General features: G+C 34.9%; 1 protein-coding gene across 4 annotated transcripts in view; it reads left to right on the top strand.

Moving 5' to 3' along the window:
• Positions 1-23463, top strand: part of LOC138716296 (serine/threonine-protein kinase haspin homolog) — a 48319-nt gene extending 24856 nt beyond the window's left edge. For all 4 annotated transcript variants that reach the window (XM_069849354.1, XM_069849269.1, XM_069849438.1 and 1 more), the window contains 6 exons: positions 1040-1210; positions 4104-4237; positions 7649-7782; positions 15040-15192; positions 18429-18571; positions 22555-23463. In XM_069849354.1, the coding sequence (XP_069705455.1) occupies positions 1040-1210; positions 4104-4237; positions 7649-7782; positions 15040-15192; positions 18429-18571; positions 22555-22756 (937 nt within the window). In that variant the 3' untranslated portion in view covers positions 22757-23463. The remainder of the gene's footprint in view (positions 1-1039; positions 1211-4103; positions 4238-7648; positions 7783-15039; positions 15193-18428; positions 18572-22554) is intronic.
• Positions 23464-26896: the final 3433 nt, after the last annotated feature.

Raw genomic sequence — 26896 nt, 5'->3', positions numbered from 1 at the left:
ATACAGCAGAGTCCGTATAGGTCAGTTTCTATCTGATGCTTTTCCAATTCACTGCGGGCTAAAGCAGGGAGATGCACTATCACCTTTACTTTTTAACTTCGCTTTAGAATATGCCATTAGGGAAGTTCGGGATAACAGGCAGGGTTTGGAATTGAACGGGTTACATCAGCTTCTTGTCTATGCGGATGACGTGAATATGTTAGGAGAAAATCCACAAACGATTAGGGAAAACACGAGAATTTTACTTGAAGCAAGTAATGCGATCGGTTTGGAAGTAAATCCCGAAAAGACAAAGTATATGATTATGTCTCGTGACCAGAATATTGTATGAAATGGAAATATAAAAATTAGAGATTTATCCTTCGAAGAAGTGGGAAAATTCAAATATCTGGGAGCAACAGTAACAAATATAAATGACACTCGGGAGGAAATTAAACGCAGAATAAATATGGGAAATGCGTGTTATTATTTGGTTGAGAAGCTCTTATCATCCAGTCTGCTGTCCAAAAATCTGAAAGTTAGAATTTATAAAACAGTTATATTACCGGTACTGGTTGTTCTGTATGGTTGTGAAACTTGGACTCTCACTCTGAGAGAGGAACATAGGTTAAGGATGTTTGAAGAAAATATTTGGGGCTAAGAGGGATGAAGTTACAGGAGAATGGAGAAAGTTACACAATGCAGAACTGCACGCATTGTATTCTTCACCTGACATAATTAGGAGCATTAAATCCAGACGTTTGAGATGGGCAGGGCATGTAGCACGTATGGGCGAATCCAGAAATGCATATAGAGTGTTAGTTGGGAGACCGGAGGGAAAAAGACCTTTAGGGAGGCCGAGACGTAGATGGGAGGATAATAGTAAAATGGATTTGAGGGAGGTGGGATATGATGATAGAGACTGGATTAATCTTGCACACGATAGGGACCGATGGCGGGCTTATGTGAGGGCGGCAATGAACTTTGGGTTCCTTAAAAGCCATTTGTAAGTAAGTATATAAAATAATGTACAATACTATGTATTTATCATCTGTTCCAGTTATTGGTCGACATGTACAAAGATTGGTGAAGGAGTTTATGGTGAAGTTTTCATGTCTGAAGGGGAGGATAAGTCTGTTTTGAAAATAATTCCCATTGAAGGTGACTGTCTTGTTAATGGGGAGCCACAGAAAAAATTCGAAGAGATACTGTCAGAGATTGTAATAGCAATGTAAGTATTTCTGTATATTACTGTTTCCTGACAATTTACTGGTTCTCGTATGTTTATCAACGAGAATGAGGTGGCTGTCGGCAGTGCTTTCGTCTGTTTCAAAAGAGAACAAGAAACCCATTATCAACAGTTTAAACTTAACAAGTGTTGTACAGTTTTCCAAGCTGAAATGCTTGCAGTTGATAAGGCTGTTGAGTGGTGTATCAGCAAAGACTACAGTGCACTTATTTTCAGTGACTCACAGGCAACTTTGAACTGTATTAGGGACAAATATAATACGCATATGATTGGCGTAAATGTCAGACGCAATATTGCAAACTCCGGCAAACATATTTGTTTAAACTGGGTTCGAGAGCACTCGGGTATATTAGGGAATGAAAGGGCAGACCACCTAGCCAAGCTTGCTTGTTCCATGAATGCCGTAGATAATTACCATAAAATTCCTGTCAGTTTCATAAAACATAAATTAAGGGAACACATGTTAGCATGCTGGGATGTTCAATGGCAAGGAAGTAATAACGGCTCTCTAACTAGGGACTTATTCTTTCCTACAATAATCTGTAGGTTAAACTGTAAACACATGATACCCAATTTCGTGCTTACGCAATTCATTTCAGGCCATGGAAAATTTAAAATATATTTTAAACGGTTCAGAATCAATAATGTAAATGAATCCATATGTAAATGCGAGGAGAGTGACCAGACTATTCATCACCTCCTATTTGATTGCCCAATTTTCGAAAGAACTCGCCTTTTGTTACTGTCACATGTCATCTCATGTTCTGGGCAATTTGAAAAACCCCTGTGTTTTACGTTTAAAAAGAAATGCTGTTCAAGAGAATTTCAGAAATTCATATCACATATTCACAATTCACTATAAATAGCTAGTTTATGTGTTTCTGCCATAGTAAGAGACGTTGTAGTTAATGAAATTATAAAGGATATATGAATGTGTTAATCTTGTTTGTATATATTCCGGGTCTTTTTTTTTATCATTAATTTAACATGCAAAAGAGCAAAACAGGCTGCAATAAAAGGAAATAGATAAGATAATAACTGCCTCCCATTGGAGGTAGCCCAGAAGGACTCAGTATACTCTCCTATATGAATTTTACAATATTAAATGTTTACATGAATTTTGTAGAAAGAAAATTAAAATAAACATATATGAATATAAAGTGAATAAAAAAAAATTAAACAGAGTGAATATGATGACTCAGAATTTGGCAAGAGCGTTTCAAAACTGAAGTAATAGTAATAATAATAATAATAATAATAATAGCTATAATATCACTGTTTCATATCATGTATGTTTTTATGTAATTTTCCTTTTTATTTGTCTTTTCTGTGTATTGTATATAATATGTCTATGTCTTATGTTTTGAACATGCACTAGTATGTCATGTCTATTTCATGTCATTTTTATGGCATATACGTCCTTAAAAGTAATATGTATATTTCTACGAAATCCTCACTTTTTTTTAAGTAACAAATCTTTGTGTGAAATGTCCTGGGAAAGTACTGTATGTAATATGTTAATATGTCTGCATTTCATATATTGTGTATCTATTTCTATATGTTATATATATTTTATCTTATATCTTTGTCTTTGTATAATATAAATATGATTTTTATTGTCATACACATTTAATGTAATATGTGTATTTTATGATGTAATTATGTATACATTTTATGTAACTATTTGTACAGGGCTATAATACGTATGCTTTAATTACAGTCCTAATATGCCTTCGGGTAAAATAGGGTTCTATAAACTTGGAAATTCAATAATAATACTGTTTCCTGAACTTTTGAATGAAGATTGACTGAGGCTGAACAGAATTTCTTGATATTTCAAAATTTAGGGCTGTGTAGTCCAGGACTATGTGGGTAACATTTTCCAGGCAAGGCTGCTCTCTTTGCAACTGTAAGAAAGTGGTTTGCCTCTGCTAGTTCAGATTTTTATGAGCATGGCATGCAGGCTCTTGTTCATCGCTGGCAAAAATGCATAACGAATGGTGATGACTATGTGGAAAAATAACTGTATGTAAATGAAATCTTGCTCTATTTAACTGTGTTATTATGCTCTCTGATCAGTTGTAGTTTCCGTGAAAATAAATAGGAAGCATTACTCTCAGAACAACCTCGTACTAAATATATACAATTTCAGTAATTATGGACCATTTTGTGGCTTTTATCTGTACCGCTGTATGTTGGCTGTAATACCTTTAGTCTAACTTTGACTAATCTCAGACTTCGTGTGTAAAATGTTCGTAACAAAGTTAATTTTTTAATTACATAAAGAAAATAAACATACATGTATTTTAAACTCCATATTTTCAACAGACAAGAAATACATATCATCTTCCATGTCATCAGAGGAATCATAGACGTTGTTCATTGTACTGTAGATGGGATGGATAAACGACCTCAGGTTTCCCATGCTTATTTTTTCGATGCTTGAAATCTTAACGAAAAAGGCTCTTGAAAGGAAAAAGAGTATCCAATTTTGATTAAATTACGAATTATGTAAGGAGTTTAATTTTTTTATTCTCGTAGTTCTTCATAGCTTTAAACTAGACCAGGGTTGTAGAACTGGGGAAGAGAGGGATGGAAGCATGGGGAAAGAGTTCGCAAAATTTCATCTTTCTAGCAAGGTTTTGAGATGTGTACACTACTGTATAATGTACATTTAAAAGCTTCCCTCCTTCCTACATATTATATAATAGTGAATTTAAAAAATTTTCTCATATGTTGAAATATTCCTGAATGACTGATTTTGTACTGTAAAAATTATATCAGTTTATGGCTGTAACTTTTGTGCATTTCCTTTTCAAAGTCAGCAAATTTATAATGATTTTTTATTAGCAGACTGTACTCTATTTCTTTTTAGGGAACTCAGCAACCTTCGCAGTGGCAAAGAAAATTCGACACACAGTTTTTCTGAAATGAAACGGTGTTCCTGTGTTCAGGGTGAATACCCAAAACAACTGATAAACCTCTGGGATGAATACAACGAGAACAAAGGTAATTTTGCAGTTTTTATTGTCTTCAAGAAAAGCCACTCTGTCTGTGTGCTCTGGTATCAAAGTGGATGGTATTTGCTACACCATTACTCATAATAAAATCATCCATTGTGTACAGACTTACTTGTGATGTAGAACACAAGCTCATGTATAAAGACATTAATGAATTACAGTCGAATTCTGCTTTTACATTCCCATCCTGTACAACATTTTTTCTCGATTTCAATTTCTCTATTGCAGTAAACTCTCGATTATCCGACTAATGACTGGGAAGAGTTACCCAGATAATGCGAAAAAGATTAAAGCCACAGTATTTGTGTGTTATGTAGGGACATTTTGCAATACAGTTTCCTGAACTGAAATATAATTTACAGTTTTTAAAAATACATACTTACATACAGGGTGGCACACGAAATGTCATACTATTTATTTTACACGTAATACGTATTGATTTGTATTAAAGCTTTACAAAATTATACAGAATTAATAATTAGGATTTGGAATTTTATCTCTAATGCAAAACATGTCCCATATGACCGCCGTTTTGCCTCACAACCTCTTGCAAATGAACCCTTACATTCGTCACCACTTTTCGACACGTCTTCAGATAGCGCACGGCACAACTCCACTAGAAGGGCTCTGAGCTGCACCACATCTTCTGGCGTCCTTTGGTAGACTTTCTCTTTTTTGGAATCCCCATAAAAAAAATCTCACGGATTAATGTCCGGGCTATGAGGCGGCCACATTTTGCCGCACCCAGTCGTTCAGAAACCGATGTGACATCACACGAAGATCAAACATATCTCGTGCAGGTAATCCAGAACGGTGTTTGCAGTGTGTGGACAGGCTCCATCCTGCATGAACCACTGAGTTTCAATAGGGAGAGGTTTTGCCATGAAATGGGGGATAAAACTGCTTTCCAACATGGTTTGTATCGAACTTGGTTGACAATTTCATCGAAGAAAATTGGACCGATGATTCCGTGGTTCGAAATTGCGGCCCATACAGAAACTTTTGCCCCAAACATTTCTTTTTCATGCAGTATGCGAGGAGGTTCCCTCGAACGTTTTGTTTATTCACAACACAGAACAACTTTCACCTTGTGTTCAACAGTCAATCGCCCGTTGTCCGCCATTTCACAAATTGATGTTTGTGCTCGTAGCTATGGTTACATCCGAATTGTGATGCTACCTATCGAATTTTCCATGAATTTCGGCATCCACTAGCGCAGTTAGAAATATCGAAACTACAATATTAACATTTTAATGTGATAATTAAATAGTATGACATTTTGTGTGCCACCCTATATAATTCAACAGAATGCTTTTGCTTACATTATACCAAAGTCAGGAATCCAAAATCTCATTTCAATGCAAAAAAAAAAAAAAACATTAATACCTGTTAGGTACGGGACAGCAGAAAAATCAGCATTAACTGGTTTATTTTCACTTTATTTTTTTCTGAAACTACTTGTAGCTAAAATGCATTACATAACAATATATACTTAACATGTGCTATCAGATCAAAGATTTTCCTTTACATGTTCCTGTCACAAAAATATAATTTCTGAGAGGTGTAAGTTACGTATGGGACACTTCATTTTTAACAGAATACCACTAACTTTTAAATTGGATAAATCTTGTAAATATATGGGATGAAAGAGTTTTAAGTACATGTCTTTGAAAACATAGGTAGAAATATTTCAAATAAATTATTTAAAATTTAAGCCTTTTTAAACTTTGTCCCATACTTAACACAAAATTACCCCACTGGAAACATTTTCAAGCTCCCTTTCAAAATTCTGTACATTTTTGCAAAATTAGCCATGAATCTAAGTAATACAGATTTCACGCTTTAAAATAATGTATTACACAATTGTCTTTCGCTCTTTTTATGTTTGGTCTTTTCTGAACAGAAATACTGTGGCTTCACCCAAAAACGGATATTTTGCTTGTGCCATAGATCTCTTTGGTAAACAAATACTTTTGAATGTATATTTAACTTCGTATTTACTGTAATGCACTCAATAGGTGTATATCATTTTACACATAAGATTAAAAATGGAGCCATCACTCGCATATTTTCTCAATTTCTCTCTATTTTTCATCCAGTGGGATAGTGTACATGCCTTTTTTCTGGCAGTCCGTCCAAACTGATGTTCTACAACTTCTTCAAAATAAATAAAATAAAAATAAAAAAAAAGTCCTCAGCACTATTCCACAACCAGCTGTAAGCAGCCATATTCCTGCATTACATTATGTGACGTCCAGAGAGCCAGCAGATTGGTCAACATGGATATAAGACATATTGGAAATAAGTTTTCACATTGGAGTTACGTCACTTTGCACATAAATGCAGTTTTCAGATATCTATTAACATGGGATTGAAGACGTGTTGAGATTAAAACTTTTGCTATAAGATGAGAGAATCTATAAACTACTTTATGAAAGTAAAAAATGAAAAATCATTATGCAGATCTGACTTTCAGGTATCTTTGAAGCTGAGACTTGAATAATTTCAAGAGAAAAATTGTTCCGGATATCGAACCTGGGACCTTTGGCCGAATGCGCCAATGTTCTACTGATTGAGCTATCCAGGAACTGACACTGGCTCAATTTTTCCCTTTATATCCATATATGTCAAGTGAGCTGAGAAGATCTGAATGCCAGATTTGCTTAATAAACGTCACTGTTTGTTAACAAAAAAACCACAATATAAATCGCACAGAGATTGTGTGGCATCTTGTCAGCCCACTTGAGGTATGTGGATATAAAGGGAAAAATCGATCTGTGTCAGTTACAGTTCCTGGGTAGCTGAGTCGGTAGAGCATTGGTGCACTCAGCCAAAGGTCCTGGGTTCGATACCCAGCCCTGGAACAAGTTTTCCCTTGAAATTATTCAAATTCGAAAAATCATTAATTTTGATTTTACGTCATTTTGGAAAGAAGGTCTTCAATTGCTTATAAATGTCTTGATATGAGTCTCTTTTCACATGTGTGTCATACATAAAAATACATTAACTTCTTTGCTGGCATTTCAATGATTTAACGATCTTATTTACTGAGAGTGCACACACACACACACACACAAACACACACACTGAAATTGTATTTGAAGGAACTAACACTGAAAGTAACAATGTGTTCTGACCTTTGAGAGACTTACCACGTTGAGCACTGCGCAGTATGCTTATATCTTTATGAGGTTTATGCCCTGAATTTCAGGTAAGATTCTCTCCATTTCGTTCAATAAATACTTCACTAGTTACGTGAAACGTCACTTGCCAGACTGTAATGCTATGAAATAGCAAGAATGTTACCTGTAAGATGAATGGAAAAGGTTTTGCAGTGATTGTGTTGCCAAAAATTTGGTATTGTAATCTGAGAAGACTAACAAATGTACTCTATTCTCAGGTTCTGAAAACGACTCACCATCTATGTTCAGAGAGGATCAGTTGTATATAATCTTGGAGTTGGCCAATGGAGGACGTGACTTGGAAGCCTACCATTTTAATAATGCCGCACAGTCACATTCCATCTTTGTACAGGTATTATTTGGATATACAGTAAACCCTCACTCGGTTTAACAAACCTCCCATTCAATGGAATTCAGATTTAACAGACAATTTTTTTGCGGACATTTTTATTATTATTATTATTATTGTTATTGTTATTATTATTATTATTATTATTATTATTATTATTATTATTATTATTATTTGTGATTGCCAGCGGAAGTATGCCCTATATAGTGTGATAAAATATAATCCTCTGTGATGTGGTGATGCGATTTAGCGCCATGCAATTGTCATTATGATTAGGCTGTCGGCTGAAGCATGCTGTATGTTATGAGGTAAAAATGTACGTTAGTTCTGTGTGATGTGGTGATCTGTTATTACCATATATACATAAATAATCCACGCACCCTAATTTTAGGAGAGAAAATGACAAATAAAATTTGCTGTAATTTGTGTTTCATTTACAAGAAATTAATCTACATAATGGTGTACACCAAAACTAAATAAAATATAAATTTGTTTTAAGAAATGCGTCATAATCTTCACATGCTGTTGTAGAAGCATGTGAAAATCTATCTACCTACATTAGCAAAAGAAAAATGCAAATTACAATTTTTATGAATTTAATGTTCGGCCGGGTTGCTCAGTTGGTAGAGCAGCTGGCTACGGACTGGAAGGTCTGGAGTTCGATCCCAGGTGGTGACAGGATTTTTTCTCGCTGCCAAACTTTCAGAACGGCCCCGAGGTTCACTCAGCCTCCTATAAAATTGAGTACCGGGTCTTTCCCGGGGCTAAAAGGCGGTCAGAGCATGGTGCCGACCACACCACCTCATTCTAGTGCCGAGGTCATGGAAGCATGGGGCTCTACCTCCATGCCCCCCAAGTGCCTTCATGGTATGTTATGGGGATACCTTTACCTTTTTTATATGAAATAAAATATTAAAGTCTCTATTCATCATCATTTTCATCGTCATCACTAGTGATTGAATCGTCGTAATCAACTTCTGAAAAAAAAAAAATCATGTTGCCCAACACTGTAGGATAACAGGATCCAGTGTTTGAGGCAAAGCAGTACCAATCTTATTTCAAATAATGCACGCACCCCAGTTTTTATTTGCTAAATTTCGTGAAAAATATGTGCGGAGTATTTGCGTATATACGGTATGTTGGCTTTATAAAAATTGTATGTGCATTTAACGTGTTACATTAATATGTTAATATTATAGTGTTATATTAAAAAAATTGCGATTTAACAGACAGTCCTTCGCCCTCAGTAGTCTGTTAAATCGAGAATTTACTGTAGTGTAGTGGTTACTGTAGGCTACTTGCCTCTGACTTAGAGTAATGAATGTTTTTCCTAAAATAATTAGAAGTGCAGCTTCTGTCGGAAAGAAGTAAAGTTGATCATATCTCATACAAAGTTATCTAATAACATTCAGCCAATAAATTGATATAAAAATCCCCAGAATAGACTTTGTATCATCTGCATAGCTTCTTCAGTTTCTAGGTACAGATGGCACTGCCAACTAAACATTTATGTCTTCAATGTCCTCTTATCTAGAGTTGCCAGATATACAGTTTTACCCAGAACAGTAGCACTTTTCTGATTGACAGCGTATTGACTCATTGATGGTACCAGGATATCAAGTGCAGTACAATGCAAAATTTGTGATGTAGCCGAAGATATATTGTAGGAGAGCATCTGCTGACTTGTGAAGGATTCAACATAGACAAACAGAAACTTGCTGGGCTTTACTGAGAAGCTAGAGAGAAGATGATGCGAATCAATTATTCTGCTACTAGAGACCAGCCAACTTTTGCTTGATATCAACCTGATGTTCACAGTGTTGTCATAGGCTGAAAGATAATGAAGATTTTCATCATAATGAAGTATGCTCTTCATTTTGGTGGAAGAGTGAGGTTCTAGTCCATGTTGTGGATATAGTCATGACTAGATTCGCACTCTTCCATCAAGAGAAGATCAGTAACTTTTCCAGTCATATTGAAGAATTCTTCTGTATGTTCACCAGTGTTTCTCAACTGTCAGGTGAATAGATTTACACTTTCATAATCTCAATGAAAAGGTAGTAACAATCAGTGGCGGCTCGTACCTGAAAATAATAGCGTGCTAAAAATATTTTTAGACTCTCCTAATTTTTTAAGGTGAAAGCCATCCGTCGACATTTTGAATCGACTTAGAATTGCCTTTAAACACTATGTTATTTTCAATGTATTCTCTCACTACACTGTCCACGCTGCTTATCAGATTAGTAAGACATATGAACATACCGGGATTATCTGACGTTTCCGTCTCATCGTGGCCATGTAGCGCTAGTTCAAATTTCCCACAAAAATTAATACAATCAATTATTTTCGATAAAGTATATCGATTTTTTCGACTTTCTCATGTTTCTATGCTGATTCTTCATAAGCTCAATATTTGCGGTGCCAATCGTACAAAGATGAAATGGGTTTATGTTTCCTGCTGTGTGAATGTTTCTTTATATATTCATTCAGAGACCAAGATCTTTGATACCTGTCGTAGACATGAATCACCGCTACTAAATGGGAGGCAAGGGAAGCAGAACAGAGCATTTCGTATTTCGCAACCACATATCCAGTCACTGTTGTCATAATCTGTTCTGTTACATTTCCTAGTGTACACATCCTTTACTTTCTGCACAATATTGGTGTTGGCCGCCTAGATTTTTTATTCTAATTTAATCTTCTATGGCTGCTTGGAGAAAGCAGTTTTGAGTAATGAATCGATTGAGTTCATCGTGATATAACTACAGTATATTTTTGAAACTGTTTATAATTCCAATACTAAAATCTGTCTCTGGATTAACATACACATTAAACTTACATTATATATTTGAATTACACTAGGCACAAAATATAGACAGACACACGGCAGAATATACATTTATAATGACCACAGTACAAAAGATAATAAATCCCATAAACCTGCACACATTGTTTTGAAAGTGGAAAATAATCCCTATTTTAACGGACTCCCGCGAAAAGACATGCCAACATAGACCCGTAACATGTAGATAATAAACTCAAAACTATCTGCTGAGGTTATATAAAAGTAAACCTGTTTACACAAACGTTCAAAAATGTATTTCAATATGAAAAACACAAAAAGCAAAAATAAGCTACATATATAAAACGTATTTTCTTTGTTTCAAAGTTATATCTTTAGCAGTGTCTAGGCAGCACTGTTCCGTCGACTGCTACGAACCGAAGAATGTAGAAGGGAAGAGAGAAAGTTTCACCAAAACAAAGTGAAGAAGAGCGTACCGTGCTGCACAATAGTGAGCACGGTGTTGTGTGAAAAAGCAGGACAAAATATCAAGGAGGGGCGAGGTGAAGTGCTGTTCTGCGCATGAGCAGACACTGCTAGCCGGGCTAAATTGCGAATTAGCACGAGAGTAAGGATGGATTCCATTGAGTCTATAGCACCAAATTATCGAAAATACTGAACTATTGTAAGTAGAATTTGTATTATGTGCGTTTTTTAACAATATTATTTCGACGATAATTTTATGGTGTGCTACACCACGTTAGCACGTAGGGTGCAGCCGCCACTAGTAACAATGTAAGATTAATTCCTACACTGCTAACTTCTGTGTAGCTGATTTATTACACAGACAAATGAATAGAGCATTTGTAGAAAAAGACTTCTGGTGAGATGACCTGTACCAGGGATGCAGAACTGGGAGAGAGAAGGGTGGAAGCATTGATTCCCCTTCCACAGTCCACCGGCATTGAATGACATCTCAGTGACCCATCTGCAACCATGTAGCACTAGACACTGAATACAAACCCCCTCTACCCTACCATGTCAATGATGCGTGGGGTTTAAGGAAGGGATGAGTGACGTATTCTGGCTTATGATGTCTGCCACAAATGTCGCCTAGGTCTGCATGCCTGGCCTGTACAGTATGTATGTTGTGTTTTTCACTACTACAGGACATCCTGAACTCTGCTGTTCCATCAAATATCACTGTCAACACATAATATTAAGTGGCATCCACATTTCACGTCACATAACTTATAATCAAAATATTTAATCAATTAATGTTTTGAATTTAATCGATTAATCGAGCTTTGATCAATTTGAGAAATATTTTAATATACTGTAATATACAATTATTACTACTACTACGATGGCATCACAACCCAAAGTCGAGCCTTAGCCTCCTCAATTTTCTTCCTCCAACTCTCCCTGTCCTGTGCTAGTCTTCTCCAGGCAGTTGTTCCGAGATAGTCCTCAGAATCGATCGTTACTGCATCTATCCATCTATTTTTGAGTCTTCCAATTGGTCTTTTACCATGTATTTTTCCTTCTAAGATCTTTGGTATTCTGTTCCCTTCCATCCGATAGACATGTCCGGCCCATTCAAGCCTCCTTAATTTGATGAAAGTAACAATATCGAAACTTCTATATAATTTATATAGCTCGTTATTATAATGTATTCTCCATTGCATATTTTCTTGCACTGGTCCAAAAATTCTTCTGAGTATTTTGCATTCAAATATACCTAGTTTAGCTTCTGTCTCCTTAGATAATGTCCAAGTTTCGCTTGCATAACAGAGAATACTTCTAATAATTGTTTTGTATATTTTAAGTTTTGTTTCCTTGTGCACACAGTTAGATTTCAATATTCCGCTTAATGCAAAATAGGCCTTATTGGCTGCAGCGATTCGACTCTGTACTTCAATTAATTCGTTATTGTTACTTGTCATTATTATACAATTATTATTATATTTAATTTGTGTTCGGTCATAAGCATAAGTATAAAATGTTGTATATCTGTATGTACTGTATCATTACAAAAACAATACCGTTTTAGTTATTTACTAACATATTTATTATGTAGACTTATAATTTGTTGTCTCATTTTCTCCAGAGATTTTTGAGACAAACACAAAAAAAAATATGAAGACTCACCCAATTAATACTGCTTCATTCATGATTTTAAACATGTGGGTGCATGCACATGCTCCGAATTAAGTGTCGCTCTGTATTCAGTATAGTAACAATGTTACCTGCATCATTAAACACAAAAAAAAAAAACTTTTTTTCTATCAAGCACTTCTCTGCAATCGTTCAATTTAAATCCAAACGTTTCACTGAGTTTACCTCTCAAATTCTCATATGATATAATGGCATATTCACTTTTCACAGACCACAGAAATCTGGATTTTTTCTTTAGCAAACTAAACACACAAGCTTCAGGTACAAACTCAGTAAAGAACCTGAAAGAGTGCAGTGGTCCAAACAGCAGACTGGCTCCTATTGTAATCAGGTTACAAAATTTTAGAAAGAAAAGAAGTTAGTTACTCTCTCACTTGCACACAGTGTAGCCATGGCTAAGGGATGAGGGGGGCGAATCCTAGAGGAGTATGTATTTCATATGCTAGGAAGACAAGGTGAAAGTTTTCTTGGAAACCATAAAACTTCATAAGAGTTTCGTATTGTGTTTCAACTTTCAATAGGGGTAAATCAGGTCACTACACTTTCTTTCTGAAGTGTTTGTGCAAAAATTTTCCCTGTGCTACCTGCTACCTGTGTTTGCAGTTACAAAATAACGGTACTATTGTGCTTTTAAGTATGCAATTTCTGAGATATGAATATTGTCGGAATTTGTAATTTAAGTTTGTATTAGCAAAATAATAATTAATATCAAGTACAACCAATTAATTTTAATCGATTAAATCCCACAACACTAGTTTTTATATTGCTGTATTTGCGCCTACCAGGTAACATAACGGAAAGTCAACATCATTGACACTGTATCATTCTTGAGGATGAGATCGTCTCACTAAAGAGAAATGTTACAAAACTGCTTGTGCCAAAGTAATTTTTTTCTCTCCCTAAATTTTACATGTATTTCTTCAGGGTCTGTCAATTTGAAAGGGTGCTGCAAATTCTTGTGTACGAGATTGTGAGGTTCCAAACTTTCTCCGGACAGAGAGAGGGAGGAGGGGGAGGGGAATATACCTAATCTATACTAATAATAAATCTGTACCCGAAATGTTTCTGGTAATTTTTTATTTTCCAAAAATAATTGGTCCTAACATATAATTAACCACCCTGAAACCGAAAATCGCTTTTTTGAAATTTTTGTTTGTATTTATGTATGTCTGTCTGTATGTTTGTTACCTTTTCACGCGATAATGGCTGAACGGATTTTGATGAAAATTGGAATATAAACTTAGATTTTAGGCTATATGGCATTCAAAATACATTATTTAAAAGGGGGCCTGAATTAAATAAATCGAAATATCTCGCTTATTATTGATTTTTTGTGAAAAATGTTACATAACAAAAGTTTCTTTAAAAATAATTTGCAATTAAGTTTTATTCCCTGAAAAATTTTCATAGGACTGATATTTAATGAGATAAATGAGTTTTAAAATTAAAATAACTGCCATCTAAAGCCGTGTAATGAATTAAAAAACAAATGACTTCGTCTGTAAGGGGCCTTGGACAGCAACAATCGAAAGCTATGAAAGATAGCCTACAGAGAATGTTTCTGTGTTTGTATGAAGTAATATCAGAAGCTAAATTAACCAATTTGTAGGCTATAATTAATTATTATTTCACCATTGGAAAGTGTAGTTTCTCTAGATGGACATAATGCTATAATGTTATTACAGTAACGTCTGATATAATATAATATAATATAATTTAAGTTATTTGAAGGGTTCAGAACCATACTGGGCCAAGCGCCATTTACTGAATATGTAGAAAACCAGGGTTAAAATTAAGTTATTGCCATAATTCAATGGAAACCTATAACAAGTAAAATAAAATATACACATTAAATCTAAATGATGTCAATCTTCATTAAACTATGGTTGCATGTAATAAAAATTAAGAAACATGTTAAAGGAATTGTCATTGCACCAAATGTGTGTCTCTGGACCAAAATGATCGCATTTTAATTATTTGTATACAATTTAAATTAAGTAACATATTAAACGATTTATCCTTCTATCAAACACGAATGTTCCCTGGATCAAATGTCCTATTTTAATTATGTAATTACTTTATATTTATTTCTAACGGGTGCAGCGGAGCGCACGGATACGGCTAGTATAGATACAGTTTTTACTATATTGGTATTTTTATTGTATCAATTTTGCCCTTACATCGCCATATTGTAGAAGCGGATCATATATCTATAATGTTTTGTGAAGTTTCCTGTCCACGTTGTAGTACAATATAAATCATATATTTCACTGAAGTAAACTAAGATATTCTTTTCTCAGACTGCCTTTGCACTGGCTGTTGCCGAAATGGCTCTGGAATTTGAACATCGTGATCTTCACTGGGGAAATGTTCTTATTTCTGAAACTGTTCAAAAGACTGTTGTATTCAGAATATGTGGACAAGAATTTTCTGTTCCTACGAAAGGAGTTCAGGTGAGTGTGTAGTTTAAGCAGTAGTGAATTCAAAACATTTTCTTCTGGACACGGAGGAGAAAAATTGACTGTGTTTTGCATGTATATTGTCTTTGAAAGAATAAAGGCTCATCTCCACTATTAACAACAACATGTTAAATGTTAAATTTTTTTATCATTAATGGGACACCAACTATATTTTGGAACTTTTTTCCTATTTGACCAATCTTTTTCAAATTTGGAGAAAAAGTTTAATATACATATGGAAAGTAACATGCAAAATCTCAGCTCATTAGATCCAATACTTTTCAAAATAAAAAATATTTCAATTTTTAATCAATCATTAATTGAAATATCACTTTTAATTATCATTTTTTATTTTTTGGCTTTGTGCATTTGACTGTGACTTCTCAATGAATAGGGGAAGAATTCTGCATATTGATTTAGTTCTGTCACGTAAATTAGTGTAGAAATTTAATTTTTTCATTTCTATGACACTTTTTCTCCAATTTTTAAGTTGAGTGTCCCCTTAACATCCCAACATATTGATTGAACATGTTAATGCTAATTTCATTTAACACTTTGTCCACACTATTGAACTTGTTAAACTTGACTTTCTTTGCGTCTATGAGATTTTAATGTAGGCAGTGTCTTGTTTTCAAGCCTTGAACAATGGACTCCGATGATGATTTGACTTTTGTAATTGCCTCTATTGCTTGTTACAAGGGCTTGAAAAGGAAGAAAATGAGAATGTGGGTGCGGCAATATCTTAGTAAAAGACACAATGCAAAAGACATCCTAAACGAGCTTAAAGTTGAAGATCAGTTTGGATTCAAAAACCTGCTGAGAATGTCAGAACACGATTTTAATATAGTGCTGCAAAAATACTTTCTGTTACATCAAAGAAATACACAATTTAAGAGCATCCATTTCATCTCAATTAAAAAAATTGCAGCGCAATTGATTGACTATCATAGGACCTAAGACATAATAGATGTTAAAGGAGCGGGTAATATCATATAATTATTATTCTTTCCGAAGTTTTACAAATGAAGAGTCCACTGCAAGAATGATGGATGTCACTTTCTTGTCGAAAATGAACCAAGACTGTCAATGCATAGCTTAAGACATATAGAATGTACATAGAGAGTTACATGGCATTAACACTGATAGTCATTGTCCAGTAATGATCGGAAAATCACAGTTAAGCTTTGAGCACTAAGCATTTCAAACTTTCAATTGCTTCTCCTGCAAAATGTATTCCAAATGACATCCATCATTCTTGCAATGGACTCTTAAAATATTTTCTCTAAAACAGTCGGCCTCCTTTGTTTTGTCTCTGTATTCTTTTGCAGACTATGATTATGTTTCGTGATCAGAATATTCTACGAAATGGAAATATAAAAATTGCAGATTTATCCTTCGAAGAGGTAGAAAAATTCAAATATCTTGGAGCAACAGTAACAAATATAAATGACACTCGGGAGGAAATTAAACGCAGGATAAATATGGAAAGTGCATGTTATTATTCGGTTGAGAAGCTTTTGTCATCTAGTCTGCTGTCAAAAAATCTGAAAGTTAGAATTTATAAAACAGTTATATTACCAGTTGTTCTGTATGGTTGTGAAACTTGGACTCTCACTTTGAGAGAGGAACAGAGATTAAGGGTGTTTGAGAATAAGGTTCTTAGGAAAATATCTGGGACTAAGAGGGATGACGTTACAGGAGAATGGAGAAAGTTACACAATGCAGAACTGCTTTCTAATGCCAGGCGTTTGAGAATAAAGTCATTTGACCTCTTGCACTCCAATATTTTTCAAAGATATTATCATGGTCAGCCACTGAAGCACAGATTTTGAGGTGTTCCGAATCCATTTCTTGGTTTGAGTTGTACAAAGGGCAGTTAGGGGACTGATATATTCCAATTCTTAACTCACTTACTATATACATTCAACACGATTTCTTTCTCTCCACTTTTGAGAGTGTTTCCACTCTTATGTATGTATAGTAGTAACCTCGCACACAGAGGATGCAGGTTATACTATCACGTGCTTACGATAGGAAGCTTAATTGGCGCCAGCATATTACAAGAACAGACTACCTTGGTATTACTCTTAATATTCATCCACTTTCAGTCGACCTGGTTGGCGAGTTGGTATAGCGCTGGCCTTCTATGCCAAAGGTTGCGGGTTCGATCCCGGGCCAGGTAGTTGGCATTTAAGTGTGCTTAAATGCGACAGGCTCATGTCAGTAGATTTACTGGCATGTAAAAGAACTCCTGCTAGACAAAATTCCGGCACATCCAGCGACGCTGATATAACCTCTGCAGTTGCGAGCATTGTTAAATAAACCATAACATTTTCATCCGCTTTCAAAATAAATAACAAAATATAAAAGTAGCTTTTCTTTTACATATGAGTGAAGGTATATGTTTTATCGTATTTAATAATTGGAATTCAATTTTTATTTTCAAATAATACAAGGTTATGGTTTCCAAATACGGAACTATATTTTCCTGCATCGTGTGAGTGTTTCGACTGTTAGCCAATCACGGATATGACAGCCATGTGCTTGTGTTTACATTAGGATTTTTCTTACAGTAAAAAGAGTGCATATCATAGTTTCATCATTATTTCATTACGAAAGATAATAGAATAACTGAAGTTGTTTGTTGCATCCGATAGTGCATGCTAGTGTGCCGCGCTAAGTATCGATAGTACAACTGTACCTGGTCGATTACCACACTATATTTTGGTCAAGAGAACAGCTACAGCAATATTATTCTAATTATTCTGTGCTCTTCAGTTTGGTCTTCTGTGATTACAAGGCAACAATCATCATAAAATGACAGTCAATATGAACAGCTGTTAGAGGGGCAGCTGAATAAGCACTGTGCTTCTCAAGGCCTGAGACTAATGAATTTTTCGATAATCTTTCATGCAGCCCTCAATTTCGCAACTTTGCAGTTAATTTTTAATATATGTCAATTCTCTGTGAGGATCTAACAATATGAGCGGCTTCAGGGAAGGTTTCGATATGAGCTCATTAATAGCTCTCTTGCACCAATATTTATTCTTTGGATAATACCAGTAATAACAGTTCTAGACAGTGATAAAAGTAGTTAGCGATTCTGTGGAAAGTTGTCTTCATTATGATTTGTGAATATTGGTTTGTTACAGCTTTTATAGTGAATGTGTTTTGTTCATGTGCATCGCTTCATTGTATTTTCTTGATTATGAAAATAATTCCTTTTTCAGGTAACAATCATTGATTTCACCCTATCCAGAATGTCATATGATGGCTGCTGTATCTACAATGATCTGTCAAAGGATCCAACATTGTTCACTGCTGTAGGCGATTACCAGTTTGAGATATATCGCCTTATGAGGGACAGTGTCCAGTAAGTTATCCATTTTGCTTTCTTTTACTTAGATTTGAATAGATTTTAATTGGGAGGTATGAGGTTTTAAAGTATGCTGTTGACTTTCTGAAAATTCTTCATAGCTATCGGCATAGCTCAGATGATAGTACATTTGGATGCTGATCCTCAGTTGTGCTCAGGCATAGTTGTGATTCCTGCTTGGGTTGATTACCTCGGTTGGTTTTTTCTGAGGTCTTCCCCAACTGTTAGGCGAATGTTAAGTAACCTGTGACGAATTCTTGGCCTCATCTCACCAAACACCGTCTCACTATCACCAATTACATCGATATTAAATAACCTAGTGGAGACAGCATCATTAACTAACCAAGTAAAAAATTCTTCATTGCCTAACAATGTTGTCCTAATACTTTTTCACGGAAAAATGGCTGAATCTTCGTATTTCTACTTATTTAGGAGAATGGTCCACAACAAGAGTACTGGTACTGGTATCTATTAATCTCCTACTATAGAGAACTTCTTATTTAAAAAATGTGTGTTTTTCAATTTCTTTACTCTGCTCAAACATTTAGTAAATGGATAGTCAGTGTTCATTATTATTATTATAAAATGTGTCTTAGTGAAACTTACAGCAGAGTCTGTATAGGCCAGTTTCTATCTGATGCTTTTCCAATTCACTGCGGGCTAAAGCAGGGAGATGCACTACCACCTTTACTTTTTAACTTCGTTCTAGAATATGCCATTAGGAAAGTTCAGGATAACACAGAGGGTTTGGAATTGAACAGGTTACATCAGCTTTTTGTCTATGCGGATGACGTGAATATGTTAGGAGAAAATCCACAAACGATTAGGGAAAACGCGGAAATTCTACTTGAACCAAGTAAAGGGATAGGGTTGGAAGTAAATCCCGAAAAGACTAAGTATATGATTATGTCTCGTGATCAGAATACTGTACGAAATGGAACTATGAAAGTTGGAGATTTATCCTTCGAAGAGGTGGAAAAATTCAAATATCTTGGAGCAACAGTAACAAATATAAATGACACTTGGGAGGAAATTAAATGCAGAATAAATATGGGAAATGCCTGTTATTATTCAGTTGAGAAGCTTTTGTCATCTAGTCTGTTGTCCAAAAATCTGAAAGTTAGAATTTATAAAACATTTATATTACTGGTTGTTCTGTATGGCTGTGAAACTTGGACTCTCACTTTGAGAGAGGAGAAGAGATTGAGGGTGTTTGAGAATAAGGTTCTTAGGAAAATATTTGGGGCTAAGAGGGATGAAGTTACAGGAGAATGGAGAAAGTTACACAACGCAGAGTTGCACGCATTGCATCCTTCACCTAACATAATTAGGAACATTAAATCCAGACATTTGAGATGGGCAGGGCATGTAGCACATATGGGCGAATCCAGAAATGCATATAGAGTGTTAGTTGGGAGGCCGGAGGGAAGAAGACCTTTGGGAAGGCCGAGACGTAGATGGGAAGATAATATTAAAATGGATTTGAGAGAGGTGGGATATGATGATAGAAACTGGATTAATCTTGCTCAGGATAGGGACCAATGGCGGGCTTATGTGAGGGCGGCAATGAACCTCCAGGTTCCTTAAAAGCAGTAAGTAAGTATTATATGCAACATGTGTGTGTGCATCGTGCACACATTTGTGGGTTTGTTTAAATGAGGTTAAATGATGTTGAGAATGTAATTTAATGTTGTTAATTGAATGTACAGTTTTGCAATGCATATGAGGTGTGTTCAAAAAGTAATGAGATTGGAGACGTGACTTGGTAATTTGCAACATTGTAACCATGCCTCCACCCACACCATTAGAGACATACATTCCTACTTAATGCTCAGAACGAGTTTTAATTCAGTAGCTGAGTTGACAGAGAATTGTGTAAGTGGTGTAATAGTGACGTATTACAAAAATGGAACAACGAAATTTGGAGCAATTTAATATGTCATAAGGCCCATGTTCAGATCCTGGTTGATCCACCCTGAATTTGTAACTTGTGTTGGACAAGCTCGTGGATGACTTCTCACTTTAAAATTGGACAAAAATGTGAGCAAAGTGAAATTAAAATTATCATAGGCCTATGACATAATGGAGATTTTACTTTTTCCACAGACCACAGAAATCTGATTTTTTTCTTAAGCAAACAAAACACACAAGCTTCATCTAGGAACTCAGTAAAGAAACTGCATCAGAACAGCAGACTGGCCCCTATTGTAATCAGGTTACAAAATTTTAGAAAGAGAAGAAGATAGTTACTCTCTCACTTGCACACAGTGTAGCCATGGCTAAGGGATGAGGGGGACAATACCAGAAAAGTATGTATTTTCATATGCTAGGAAAACGAACTGACAAACTGACAAGGATTTCGCATTGTGTTTCAACTTTCAATAGGGATAGACTGCTTTGCAGTTTCAAAATTACAGTATTATCGTATTTGAAGTAAGCAATTTCTGAGAGTCTAATATTGTCGGAATTTTTACTCTGAGTTTGCATTAACAAAATAATAATTAATATCAAGTACAACTGATCAATTTTAATCGACTTGATTATTGGATGAAACATTTTTTATCAATGAATTTTACAATAGAAACTGATTGATAACTCAATTAAATCCCACATCACTAGAAAAACTAATGTTGTCATATCTGGAGTTGATTGATGATGAAAAAAGTTAGTAATTTTAATTTTAATTAAAAATAATCTTATAGCTTAAGGGGAGAGGATAGTATTTTTTAAAACTTTTTTCCTATTTGGTGAAAAATATTAATTTTTTGTATGCAGAGAGCTCATAGCTGTGGCAACTCAACCAAATAAAAATATTTTGAAAAAAAAAAAAAGAATTATTTGGGGACCCAAATTTGAAAAAAAAATATACCCAATCCAGGATTGTACTAAAATCGATATATCTAAACAGTTTTTAAAGATAGATTCAAACAGTTTTTTGCAATGTATTTGCTAAAGCATGTTCTACAAACTGTCTGTAACAGAATTTTGATATTAGTCTCTACGTTTGTAAAATAAACAATTAAAATTTAATAACAATTTTCTGATTTGCTTTCTTGTAAACAAACGGACGTATTTTTAAAATGAAATCAATTAACAAAATTCTGTTACAGAGAAAAGTTTCCTAATAGTCTAAAGAATGTGTGTTCTAAATTTCATGCATGTATCTTTGATAGTTCAGAAATTATATCCATTTTTTTCTGGCAATGTAGCAAAAAAATGAAGTTACTGGAAACCTATAAAAGCGGGCATGTGATTAGAAATCCATAGCGCAGAAAGTTTAAAAATGACGTCTCAACATCCGATAAGGGCACAAATACCCACAAAATGTTATGCAATACATTCCACACATGTCAAAGACTATTTTAAAGAAAAAAAAAATTTTTTTTTGAAAATTTCATTTACCGGAAACAACAATAAAAGTGGGCGAGTGATTTAAAAATCCATAACGCAGGAAGTTTAAAAATGGCGACTCAATATCCGATAAGGGCACAAATACCCACAAAATGTTATGCTATGCATTTCACACATATCACAGAGTATTTTAAAGAATTTTTTTTTTAATTTACTAATTTTTCACCAAAAAATACCATCCTCTCCCCTTAACATTTATTCACTGTTGATGGTGGTAGTAGAAATCAATGTCGGTATAAAAATAATAATTATTGTAACCAGGAATAATCTTTGCAACGAAAATGTGACAACACTGCTTGGTATTACAAGTATTGATGTGCGCAAAGAAAGATATAACCAACACAAAGCCTTCTGCCTGGGCATTATTTGGATGTTGGGACTAATGTGTGCATGTGCAGGCATGGGCACATAGACTTCTGTGGGAAACTGAAATTCGTTATGGTTTTTCTTTGTATTATACATTGTAATTCATGCTTTTATATGTGTATGATGTGAGTAATGTTAATTTTTAACATTGAATGATATTATTGACACAGAATTAATTGTTTTACGTTTCTTCTTTATTTCAGGGACAAGTGGGATATTTTTAAACCTTTTACAAATATACTGTGGTTGCACTATCTCCTGGAGAAAATGTGTACATTGGTTAATTATCGCCGAAAATCAACGAGATTGCATAAGCAGGGCATTGAAGAGCTGAAGAAGCTTTATAAAGTGGTACTTGACCACCAAAGTGCAACTGATTTCGTTCTCAGTAACTTGGTTGAATAAAATTGAGTGGAAAGATGTTAGAAATCTCTTTAGGATGCAATGTGTACATTGATTAAATATCACTAAAAATTAATTCGATCACATAAACAATGAAAAAACTTTATAATGTACATACTGTATATAGTGCAACTGACTCCGTTCTCAATCATCTGATTGAGTAGAGAGTATTGTTATTGAATTTGAATTTTTAGTCATTAAGTATTCAGATAAAGATCCAAAAAAGATACTTTACACTTTGTATTGATTGTTGAAAATTATGATCAGATTTATTTATAACAATTCAAAGTATTTTACGCTTTTACAGCATTTTTATTTATTTATTTTATTTATTTTACTGGCAGAGTTAAGACCATAAGACCTTCTCTTACACTCTACAACAGGCATGTCAAAAATCAGACACTGAAAGAGCAGTGTATGTGCGCGGAACGCCGGTCTGTGCAGATTGCATCATTCACGTGTTGCTCTTACCAGTTCTTAGCAGGAGGGATGTACAAGAATCTATTCTGCGCTTCTAGTGTTCAATTAAATTGACATTTGGACATTATAAACATACTTAGCAGAAGGAAAAAACACAATTATTGTCAGTGTCTATATTTGACAATAATTGTAACACAAGAAACAATAGACTTACTCAGTTACAATTCACAATGCAGTCGTTTGTAAAGAATCATTTATTTACATGATTTGTATACAGTATTTGAAGAAAATATAAATATTGCAGTAATTTCGAAACAACAAAAACGAACATAATATTTCATTTTACGTAGTAGGTACTGATTAATTCAAAGTAATACTCTTTCATTGTTCCTCAAGCATTATTGGGACCATTGGTGCACAAGTGTTAAAGAAAATATTTTACTCCCAATTACATGCAATAGGACATTGTGAGGCTTTTACACTGGAATCATTTCCTTGCTGTATATTAATATAAATTCACGTTATTATTAATAAATTGGATAAATTAAGCTTGAATTTAAATTTATATATAGTTTATTTGGAAAACGTTGAGAGCAAGTATTAGCAAGTTGGGAGCATTACTGAATTGAGTTAAAAGAGTACTTCACAAGCTGTGAAGCGAGGACATTTTCTTTATGTCAGGTTTAAAGATTTATTAACTTAAGTGTATTAAGATAATATAGTAACGTGAGGTGGAAAATTCGCCATTATGTATTATTTTTCCGCCTTACAAATAGTTTCTTTCTTCCTTCCCTTACAACCTCAAGAGCCTCACATGTATTCCTCACTCTATTCTCATCACTTATCAGCTTATCAAATAAAAGTTGTAAGTCGTCTAACCATTGATCGCTGTTAGTACAAACTCCAAAACAACATTGTCAAGTTTGTCTTGCCGTGAGAGTACTAATTAAGAAATAAGAGCAGGTGAATATCATATTTTGAGAACTTTACTAATATGATTTAAATTCTCATATCACTATTAGGTCCACATGATATGATGAAAGCCTTTCATTTTAAAATAATTACTATTGGCTGAGGAAAACATCATAACAGTTATGTTATATGATTCGTGATTTCTCTTCTTCGTTATATCTGTGGACTCCTCATTTTATTTTCCATAACGCATTCACAATCACAGCTCAATGAGCACCTGTACTGACCTGTGTTACTGAAACAAAAGCTGATCTGCTACTATAGGTACTGTACAGCCCTGTTGCATTCCTCTCCAAGCCGATTTGCTCCCTCCAGGTAGGGGAATAGGAACTGCACGTTGCACAGAGACCAGTGCACAATGTGCAGGGTTTTGACATGCCTGCTCTGCGAGGTCACATAGCACACAAACAATAACGTTTGAAAGAACAAAATACTAACATACAGTGGCAGCTCGTGGGTATTGAATTCAGAGGGACTGCATACAGTATAAACCATGCAACTTATTTTATTTAAAGATTAGTTCCATGCGCCTTGTCTTGTAGGTTGCAAACGTTTGAATCACCTTATTAAAGTCCGATATGTCGTTTAACATAGTCTTTTCAATACTCAAACCAAGAAATGGATTCGGAACACCTCAAAATCTGTGCTTATGTGGCTGACCATGATAATATCTTTGAAAAATATTGGAGTGCAAGAGGTCAAATGACTTTATTGTCAAACGCCTGGCATTAGAAAACAACAACAACATAGTCTTTTCAATGGACAAAATGGCTAGTGCGATCAGTCTCTCTTCTCTCATCGTATTTCTAAGATAGGATTTTACTCTTTTCAAATATGAAAAGCAACGTTCTGGTTCGCAAGTTGTTATTGGTATGGTGATAGCCAGGCTTCGAGACTTCGGACCCGATAGAGCAGTTCAGTGGGAAATCCGCATAATGCCGTACTGAGTATAGTGGTAAAGCGTACAGTGGGTGGGGGTACTGTAGAATAAATGCCAACAAATACGCAAAGGAAAATGCTCTGGATTTGAAGGTTCTGACGAATAATTTGGTTTTCATACAATCTGTGTCTGAAACTATAACACGGTTAGAGAAGTCAGAGCAAGAGATGCCGGAAGCCCTCAAATTAATTTAGAAAATGATGCATAGACACAAAGTACACCGGTTGTTGAACGTCTAAAACAGAAGTGGAAATCAATTTTATGTAAAAATACCGGATATGGAACATTGTGTAACATAAACAGCAAATTAGTGGACATAGAGTCACCCGAGAATAAAGGACTGTCTCTTAGAGACTGCAATGATGTTAGGTTTTTTCGTTTTGCCCTATCACGTCATGCGACGTAGAGCACAGCTTTCTACACTACAAACTTCGAGGGATAACCGAAAAATATTTACGTTTGAGACACTGAGAATGTATCTTGTAGTAGGTACATTGCAATTCGGTACTGTAACTGCACTTCCTAAAGACAACCAATAGGATAAATGAAAAAATTTAAATTGCTACATGCTTATTTCCACCATTAACACTGTGTATAATTAAACACAAATGCTTATAAAAGACAGGAGAATAAATGCTTTTCACATTCTTTTGACATCATTGTGTAATATATATTTACTTTCAGAATGTACATATGTGTGTTTCCCCATACTACCGTACTCTACTCTAAATAACAACGTTGTTACCTCAACACATCTCTATCTACCTGCAGAGAGTCAACAACGTATAGTGCATGCACAGTAAACTTATTGTATTGGGTCCAAAGTCTCGAAGCCTGGTGATAGCTATGCATAGTAGTTCCACAACTTCTGAAAATGAGGCCTGCAAGTTCTCAGATAGAAGAAACTGCAAGAGCTTGACTGTGTCACTGATATTTCTGAATTTTTGAGTTCCATTTTTAGTTTGTCTTTATCGGACATTGGAAAAAGCTTCACACATACATTTAGGTCATTTTCAGGAAATGAGCTTTTGTAGCATTCAAATTTTTCTTGATGACACAGAAGAGAAGATACTGTAATCGAGTGTTAGCTTGTGTGATAATGAGGTCACACACTTCCTTGGCTGCCACAATCCTTGTCTGATTCCCTTCAACCTTACGACGCTTGCTAGGGTTTTCATTTTCACAGTTCTCGCTGCTCAATTGTTCCGTATTGTCTGTATGGCATTAACAAATCTTGATATGCAGATTTGAACCTTAGAAACATCTAACTGGCGGTGCAGTAGTTGGTTGTATAATATATGTGCATGAGGCATCAATAAATGACAAAAAACTGGGCCCGAAATTTAATTCAGGATCTTCAAGAGTACGCACCAGGATGTTTACCTAATTTGTGACGTTGTTAGATGTTTCAGATTCCTGTTTAATTTCAAAATATTCTAGCAATGGCTCCTTCTCATGAACAACATTTACTGTTCTTATTTTTAAATTCCATCTTGTTGCCCCAGCTGATGGAATTATTTTTGAAACTCATGAATCTAATATAGACTATCTATGTGGAGATCAAGAGAATTAAGCAGGGATACTGGATAAATTAGCAAAAAATATGCGAGCCTTTGTATTTTGTTTAGCGGCTCTTTCCATTATGAGATTCAACCGATGGGCATAGCAATACACAAAATATGCATATTTGTAACAGTCTCTAACTTTTGCTTGTATCGCATTTAATACACCACTCATCATAGCTGCTCCCTCGTACCTCTGTCCAATAAGCTTATCTTTCTCTTGATTTAAAATTTTTTCTAGCTCTGATA

The sequence above is a fragment of the Periplaneta americana genome, chromosome 1 (assembly GCF_040183065.1).
Source record: "Periplaneta americana isolate PAMFEO1 chromosome 1, P.americana_PAMFEO1_priV1, whole genome shotgun sequence".
Lineage (NCBI taxonomy): Eukaryota > Metazoa > Arthropoda > Insecta > Blattodea > Blattidae > Periplaneta > Periplaneta americana.
The sequence above is the reverse complement of the archived record's forward strand: the minus strand, read 5'-3'. Positions and strand labels throughout refer to the sequence as shown.